The 8,550-nt window shown below is 37.1% G+C and overlaps 1 protein-coding gene across 1 annotated transcript in view; it reads left to right on the top strand.

Moving 5' to 3' along the window:
* TMF1 (TATA element modulatory factor 1) overlaps positions 1–8,550 on the top strand; it is a 20,208-nt gene that overhangs the window by 7,146 nt on the left and 4,512 nt on the right. Inside the window, exons 5-16 of the mRNA XM_009329852.1 lie at positions 437–563; positions 1,540–1,645; positions 2,286–2,428; positions 3,000–3,166; positions 3,353–3,509; positions 4,003–4,095; positions 4,702–4,858; positions 5,618–5,810; positions 6,142–6,211; positions 6,295–6,387; positions 7,461–7,571; positions 8,230–8,376. Of these exons, the coding sequence (XP_009328127.1) occupies positions 437–563; positions 1,540–1,645; positions 2,286–2,428; positions 3,000–3,166; positions 3,353–3,509; positions 4,003–4,095; positions 4,702–4,858; positions 5,618–5,810; positions 6,142–6,211; positions 6,295–6,387; positions 7,461–7,571; positions 8,230–8,376 (1,564 nt within the window). The remainder of the gene's footprint in view (positions 1–436; positions 564–1,539; positions 1,646–2,285; positions 2,429–2,999; positions 3,167–3,352; positions 3,510–4,002; positions 4,096–4,701; positions 4,859–5,617; positions 5,811–6,141; positions 6,212–6,294; positions 6,388–7,460; positions 7,572–8,229; positions 8,377–8,550) is intronic.

Here is an 8,550-nt window from a genome sequence, read left to right as displayed (position 1 = left end):
TGAATTCATTATTTAATTCAGTTAAAATTAAAAGGAAAAAAATGAAAAGTTGGATTTATCAGTTTGCTGATCAAATATCAAAATTTACAGATAATACGTGAAGGTATTATTTAATGACTAAATTGATCTTAACTTAAAAATACATTTAGTCTTTTGCCCTGTATATGATACAGGCTATGGTTAATCAGAAAGAACTTGATTAAGGGGCAAAACACGTAAGGTAAATCAAGCATTTCGTTGTTTTCACGGGTAAATTACTGAATTAGTAAGGATCTTTGATTAGTACTTCTAATATGGATGTGTTTTTTGACTTCTGGTTAACGTGTGTAAAATAAAAAAAACGCACATTTTAAACGCATTTAAGACAACCTATTGCAAACTGCTTGGAATGTCACATAACCGTGCAACTGTTCTGAAATGTTAATTTTAAATGTAGTGAAATGTTTAGAATGAAAGAAGAGAGCAGTAGCCTTTCATCTCTTAAAGAGGAGTTTGCTCAGCGAATTGCGGATGCTGAAAAGAAGCTCCAGCTAGCCTGCAAAGAAAGAGATGCAGCTAAAAAGGTAATTGGGCTTTTTAGTGAAATTAATGTTTATTATTTTAGAACACAATTAAATTTATTGAGGTAAATTCATAAAAACTAAGCTAGGGAAAAGCATGAGACTGACAAGTGCTATCTCATGGTATTAGTAACTAGCATAAGCTGATTCTAGCCTCCCAGGCTGCTTGTTATTTCCTTGTGTTGACACATGTATTCTTGCAGCCGTGTTGTGAACCAAGCTAGGGAACTCATTTAAGTTAAAGTTAGTCTGGTTTGGGGGGGGGGGGGGGGGAAGGTTTAATGCCTGCTGTCCTTTACGTTGTACCCATGTATGCATTTGCATTGGTGTGAGGGAGAAGAACGGCCCGGGGATGTGGGGAAGTGACGAAGAATGGGAATGGCTTCTTTAGAGGATTAACTGGTGGGAAAATTAAGGACTGGTGATGGATTGATTTGGAATGAGCAAAGAAGCGTGCAGCTACAAAGTTTGTGGAGTCTAAATGTTCTTGACCTGGTATCAGAGCATTACATTTCTCTAGCTTATTGCTAGTCTGCAAAAAGTAAACTCAAATCTGTAAATGGAAAAAAAAAATATTTCACAGTTGTTTTGTCACTGTATGTGTCACTGTGTTGGCACAGTAGTAAGCTGAAGTAGAAAAATTATCTGATACCTATGTGTGAATATAACAGTTTGTTTTTACTATACTGCAAAAGTTTAAAGCCTAGAAAGTGAAATGGAAGGAGGAGTTGGAACAACTTGTACAGAGAATTTATGGAGTCTCAATCCTTGAAGGTTTTTAAAACTTGATGGAATGAGGCTCTGAGCAATCTGATTTGATCAGATAATCTCCAGAGTTCCCTTCCAACCTAAATTGTTTTCAAATAAAAGCCTTTTGAGAGGTCGGGGAGAAGAAAAAGGTGATCAGTGTAACTTACTGTGTGTTTTTCCCTAAATATATTTTAATAAATTGCCCTAAGTATTTTATCGTATTCCTTAGGAAGTAAAGACTGTTAAAGAAGAATTGGCTACTAGACTCAATACCAATGAAACTGCCGAATTACTGAAAGAAAAAGAAGAGCAAATCAAAGGATTAATGGAGGAAGGTGAGAATTTAAATTTTTTTTAATAGTAAAAAATTGTAGAATAGCTTGAAATGTACTGCCTTCACATATGAGCCTTCTTTATGTGGGAAAAAAAAAAATACAACATTTGAAGCATGTTAGATGTTTCTGAACATTTGAACCATCTAGTTAATAGCAAAGAGCAGCAGGAGGGATCAGTCAAACACGGATGGCTGGAGGGGTACTTTCTGCCATATGCATTAAAAGGCACTATGAGATAAAACCAGCGTGCAGTACAATGCTCCAAGTTCCATTCAACAGAAATCTAACTAGGGCATTATTCAAGGCATTTCTACAGTGTCTCCCTTACTACTTTTTAATCTTGGAAGTAAAATATGGTTACTAAAAAAAACCCCATTTTGGGTTTTTTTCCTGATATAAGGGCTTTACTTTCAAAGCCTTTCACTGCCTATCCTATCTCATCTCACTGTAGCTTAGTGTAGCAAGGTCATCTCAGGATAAGGTAGATTTAAGAACTTGCATGAAAAAATGTAAGAGGAAGTACTTCCCTACATATTCGGTTATTTTTTTCACGGGACTGAAGAGCAGGGGATGGTGTGAATAGAGAGAGTTCATAGAATAACAGCAATATGCACTAGCTTTATGTTCATTTTTTTCACAGGAGAAAAGCTTTCCAAACAGCAGCTGCACAATTCCAACATTATTAAGAAATTAAGAGCCAAAGAGAAAGAGAGAGAAAATATTAACACAAAACAGAACAAGAAGATTAAGGAATTGGAAGAGGAGTTGCAGCATTTAAAACAGGTGAGATATTTGGGATTTTTTTTTTTTAAAGCTTTTCATGTTAGCTGCAGAGTAGCCTTTTTTGGGAGGCTCTAGATAGACTGATATTTTTTTCTTTTCTGGGAGATTTCTCTATTTCATATTATTGGAACACTGAGATGCGATTTCTGTGTGTGTTCTCAGAGCAGTTTAAAACTGCGGTCAGGTATCTTTCCAGCTGCTTGTTCGCACTTGTACTGCTGGTTATCAGGTGGGCTGACCAAATTCAGTACACTAAATTTTAGTTTAGTTTTAGTTTTGCTGTACCAGCAAAATTTGGGCAGTTTTTTTGCTCGGTTAGTGATTGAAGCAATATCTTACAAGTAGCAGACCCAGTATGAGGAAGTATGTGAAACTGTGGTGAAGAAGAGCCCCCTCCTCTGGGGAAGATGGGGGAGCTAAACCTTTCTCTTTTGGTGAAGTGTTAGATCGGTTTAGTCATTTTGTGTAAGTTTGTCCTGAACTGGTTGCCACGGTTGTCATTGTCCTCAGGTGGTGTTGTCTACCCCGTGTACTGGGATTAGCCTCATGCTTCTTGTTTGCACTCTAATAGGTGCTTGATGGCAAGGAGGACCTTGAGAAGCAACATCGAGACAGCATTAAACAACTGAACAGTGTTGTAGAGCGACAAGAAAAGGACCTTGCCAAGCTTCAGGCGGAAGTGGAAGACCTTGAAGAACGGAACAGAAGTGTCCAGGCAGCACTTGACAGTGCATATAAGTAAGCAGATATTTGCGTGCCTGTCTTCAACCATACACTCAGCTTCTGTGTCTATTTTTTGTGCAGTGCTTGTGAAATGTTAATATATAACAAAGTTATTTGCAAAGTCACTGTTGACATTGTATAAACTGTCAAAAGCATTGCCGCCTCTTTTTTTTTTTTCCCCCTTCCCCCCCACCTCCCCAGGGAACTTGCAGATCTTCATAAAGCTAATGCTACAAAGGACAGTGAGGCGCAAGAAGCAGCCCTAAGTCGGGAAATGAAGGCAAAGGAAGAGCTTGGATTAGCTCTGGAGAAGGCCCAGGATGAGGCACGACAGCAGCAAGAAGCTTTGGCAATTCAGGTGGGTCTTAAAGGCAGTGAATAAAACTTTTACATTAAAAAAGTGAATGTACTCTGATGGTGTGTGCATCTGGCAAAACGAACCAGATGCAATATAAGGTGGAAGTCATTATGTGTACTTAGCAAATACCCAATGGATTTCTTTCCTGTGAACTTGTTCAGTCTTTGGTAGTTGTGTTAAGCTTCAAAATTTTAATTTTATTAAAAAATACTTTCAATTTTACTTGTCTCAAAGGGACTTTGACAGGTTCTATGTTAAGTTTGTAGTGCTTTTACAATGATGCAAAGTTCAAGAAATTTAGTTGGACAAAATTTTTAGTGATAGATAAATGAATGTAACTCTTTGTGTGTATGCAAAACTTAAGCCTTTCACTTAACTTGTAAACAGACGTACCCTGTCTAGCAGTGTTTAAAAATGGTATAGGACTGTAGCAATGAATAGGTGGTACTGTGACTTCCGGCAAGAGATTAGTGACAATGTCTTGTTTATTTAGGTGGCAGACCTGAGGCTAGCGCTGCAACGTGCAGAGCAGCAGGCAGCAAGAAAAGAAGACTATTTACGCCAGGAAATTGGTGAACTACAACAGGTGCTGTAGCAAATAGATGATGTCAACTTGTATCTGCAAGGAGGGCTTCTACAAGCTGAAAATGAAACCTAGCATGACATTAATAGCCTGAAAAAGAGGCTTTGTTTTCTTGGTTACCTGCAGTATTTGTCCTGTGTAGAACAATAAAAATACTAAAGGAAAAATTTTTTTAATCACATACTGAAAACAAAATCATAATTTTTGTGATGCCTTTTAAATGTAATGCTATCCTTTTAGTATAAGACAAAGTACAGCCATTAAGCTTGTAATAGTCCTCTAAAATTGCTAGCAAATATGTTTTAAATTACTCTTTAGCTGCTGCTTAAGAATATTTTTCTTGTTGGTAAGGTCCAGAAGATAGATAGATTATGGCCAAAATGTTTCAAGTGGTGTCCAGAGGGCTCTTGAAACGTAAATTTCTGGGCTGTTGCTCTATCACGTATCTAAAATTAGGCTTCTATCTTGAAATCTCACACTTTACTGTGAGTCTGAACATATGAATTTCAGAATTTAAAGCAACTGCTACGTGTTTTGCTGAAGTCTGTATTAATCTTTTAATCCATCATATGATTTTAAAGCTTAATTATATTTAATTCGTGATTTCAGAGACTCCAAGAAGCAGAGAGCCGGAACCAAGAACTAAGTCAAAGTGTTACATCTGCTACACGGCCACTTCTCCGGCAGATAGAAAACCTGCAAGCCACACTGGGAGCGCAGACCTCTGCATGGGAAAAATTGGAAAAGAACCTTTCTGACAGACTTGGTAAAATGTTTTTAGCTTTTACTGAACAGTGAGGCTCTTGTTGAAGATGTGAGATGGCTGAAGGTAAATGAAAAGGGCTTGACGCTTGCCCAAAGCGCAGATGGTGGGTGAGGAGAGATGAGCACAAAATGCTTTTCTGTAAGGAAATGGTATGTGGGGTATTCTGCCAAGGTTCTTGGACAGGTAATTCACTGATCCTCTTTAAAACACAGTGTAACATAAGATTGTAAGATAGAGGTGTTAAGGTTTACATGTCCTTACAGCATGTAAAGGAAGGATGGACATTGAGACACTGGAAGTACACCAGCATTTTCAGTTGTCAAGCCTGGTGCTTAGATGCTGTAAATCATTTACTTACCTAACTGCATAGGTGATGAGACATATATTTGTTGATACAGTAGTAATCTATTATTTTAAATGAAAAATGCGTAAAAAACCCAAAGGTGGACCCAGAGAAATTACTTCTCTTCTGGAGGCAATCTGTAGTTGTATATTGCATTCTGAAAGAGTATGAAAGTCTCCTTGTTCTGCATTGTTTTGTTCCTCTAACTGTATGGTGGAAAATACTTAATTTCCTTTACAACAGAAAAGAGTTCGGGGGGGGGGGGGTTGGGGGGTTTTTTTTTTTTTTTTAAAAAAAGAAAAATTAGTTTCATCTAAAAACCCTCAAATTCCATTTTGATGCTTAAATAATTGGCCTATATTATAGATGTTTGATCAAAAAAGTTAAATTCCATGTTTTTCTTTACTTAATATTAGGTGAGTCTCAAACTCTTCTAGCAGCAGCTGCTGAGAGAGAACGGGCTGCTACAGAAGAACTTCTTTCTAATAAAATTCAGATGTCTTCCACTGAATCTCAGAATAGTCTTTTAAGGCAAGAAAATACACGCCTTCAGGCTCAGCTAGAAGTGGAGAGAAACAGATTGAAGAAAATGGAAAATGAAAACAGTAGGTGAGTTGCATTTTTGGTTAACGGCATCTCTTTAAAATTGTGGTGAAATGGAGTAAGCTGTCTCTTACATAAACCACCTGCAGCAGATCTCTGCGAGTTGGAAGACTTGATTCTTTTGAGTGTTGATATGACCGTGCAAAATGATGGCAGCTATTGATAATGTTGCCCAGCTTGTTAAGGGTATTTTGTTTCATGGTAAAGATTGTCTGAAGTATATTACTGTCATGATGTTTTAAAGCCTTGAAGCTATGTTTGTTCTAAAAGTATATGAATCTAAAGTAAACACAGAATACTTACTGACTTTCTCCACCTCTTTCTTTCCTCAATGTAGGTATGAGGTTGAACTAGAAGGACTCAAAGATGAGTATGCAAAAACCTTGGAAGACGCAAAGAAGGAAAAGGTATTGCCGACTTCAGCTTTAAGCTATGTTATCATTGAAGTCTGAGCTAGCAGGAGTTTAACAACCTGTATTTATTTTTGTAGACGCTGCTGGCTACTCAGTTAGAAATGGAGAAGATGAAAGTTGAACAGGAAAGAAAGAAGGCAATTTTCGTGCAAGAAGCAGCAAAGGAGAAGGTACCAAAACTTAACATTTCTATTCAGTCTTATTGACACTACCATTATTTTAGTAGATATCTAGAACCTGAAACTGTTGCAAGCAACCAAGGGGACTTAGAGCAGTACAGTATATACTGTCAGCCTAGGCATTAGGGACTTGACTTTTTCTTTATTGTGACTGCCTTTTATTTCCAGTGAAATAAGTGCTTGTGTGATGCGATACTGAAATGAGTCTTGAGTAATAGCGTATTTAACCTGAGAAGAGATAAAATATGGGTAATGATTGATTTAATCTTCTGATTTTTTGAACGCTCTTGGATTCTTTGTCTTCTGAAGCTACTTGTTTTCTTTGCTTAGACTACTAGCATTGCTTCCACTGAATTCCTGTTTTGCATTTCACGTGACTGTGTGTAATGTACCACATGCTTTCCAGCTTAAGTCACAAGGCACAGAAGAGTCCTCAATAGTCAGTAACTTTGTTACTGCTAATTAGCAATTGGTATTCAAGTAAAACTTTCTATTACTATTTTTTTACCATCTCCAGTTCTAAAATCTGAGCGCTTTATCCTTTAGGGGCTAGCATACTTTCAGATGCTGCCCGTAGAAAGAGGTTAGTCTGTTTGGAAGGTATGTCAGTAAGGTATTAGCATGTAAGAAATCTCAGAATTGAATTCATACACTTTATTAAAAAAAAAAGGTATTAACATGCATTCTAAAAAGAGACATACTTCTGGGTTTAGGATATTCTTCCTGTGATATGTTTGGGCATACAAAACTGCCTCTGAATTTCCCTTGGCTACTTGAAAGAGAAATTCTTTTGGTGTAATTTGCAACTTCTGTATTTGTCTCCTGAAAAGTTTGAGGATTTGAATGTCGGCTAGAAGTGTCAGTAGCACAGTAGTTCTTCATTGTTGAACTTTCATGTTTTAAGGATGGGGGAAGGGTTATCTGTCACATTTTATGTTCTGTAGTTGGTGGTGGAAAAGGGCAGTCTGTTCTTCACAGAATCTGACTTTCACCATCTTGTAAACTTTTTTCTTAATCTAACTGGTGATGTTGTGTGTTGGGGTTTTTTTGTTGTTTCTTTTAAGGATCGGAAGTCATTTACAGTTGAAACTGTTTCAAGTACTCCAACTATATCACGCTCTAGTTCCATAAGTGGAGTTGACATGGCAGGTCTTCAGACATCTTTCCTCTCGCAGGTATCATACATCAGTTATATTGGCTTTTTTTTGACAGACTGCTTTTTTCCTCTTCAATAACTTTTATTAATGTAGAAAATGACTCTTGAAGAGCATATTGGCGTTAGACGAGGTAATTCCTATGCAGAAACATCTAAAGCCTGCTTACAAGATGTCTATGATTGTAAAACATCTGTGAAAGACAGCGTGAAACTACAACTTTTATTGCAGAGTAATATATACGTGAATTGGTGCTGAGTTCACATGTCTAATTTCATCTAGAAGAATTGAATAACACTAGTAGGAGTCAAATCAATTGATTTGTTTTTACTAGCAATCCTGGTTTAGGGCACAACCCTGCTCCCTAGGCAGTATCATTGACTGCTGTGGTCTGTGTGAAGTCTGCTGCTTCTGCTGCTTTCCTGTGGATATGGTTATCGATGTCCAAGTTAAATGACAGTTGTATAGGTGACATGAGAACTTGCCATTAAGGAGCTATCTCAAATTGTACCTATTCACCTTAAGCTTTTGTTTTAAAAACAAACTTTAAGCATTGAAATGCTTGCCTAGTGACAGGATAATTTTAAATTTTAAATGAAATAATACTTTAGGAGAGGGAAGATTCCAAAGGGTGCACATTTGTGTCTAATTTTAAGCTTCTTTAACCATCTGTTTGTAGGATGATCCTCATGATCACTCATTTGGGCCAATAGCTACTAGTGGGAGCAATCTTTATGACGCTATAAGGATGGGAGCAGGTTCAAGTATAATTGAGAACCTTCAATCACAGCTAAAACTAAGAGAAGGAGAGATTTCACATCTACAGGTACTGTAGTTAATCTTACATAACCAAACACAGCATTTGTAAGTGTAAATACTAATGCAATCAATGTTATATTCAAATTTTATATTCAATATAAAATATATGCGATCAATTTTATATTCAGAAAGCTTGGTCCCTCTCCTCACAGCAGAGTGCATTCGCTCTTCCCCTTTCATG

This window comes from Pygoscelis adeliae, unplaced genomic scaffold (genome assembly GCF_000699105.1).
Source record: "Pygoscelis adeliae isolate BGI_AS28 unplaced genomic scaffold, ASM69910v1 Scaffold67, whole genome shotgun sequence".
Classification (NCBI taxonomy): Eukaryota; Metazoa; Chordata; class Aves; order Sphenisciformes; family Spheniscidae; genus Pygoscelis; species Pygoscelis adeliae.
This window is presented reverse-complemented; position numbering and strand designations above follow the sequence as displayed.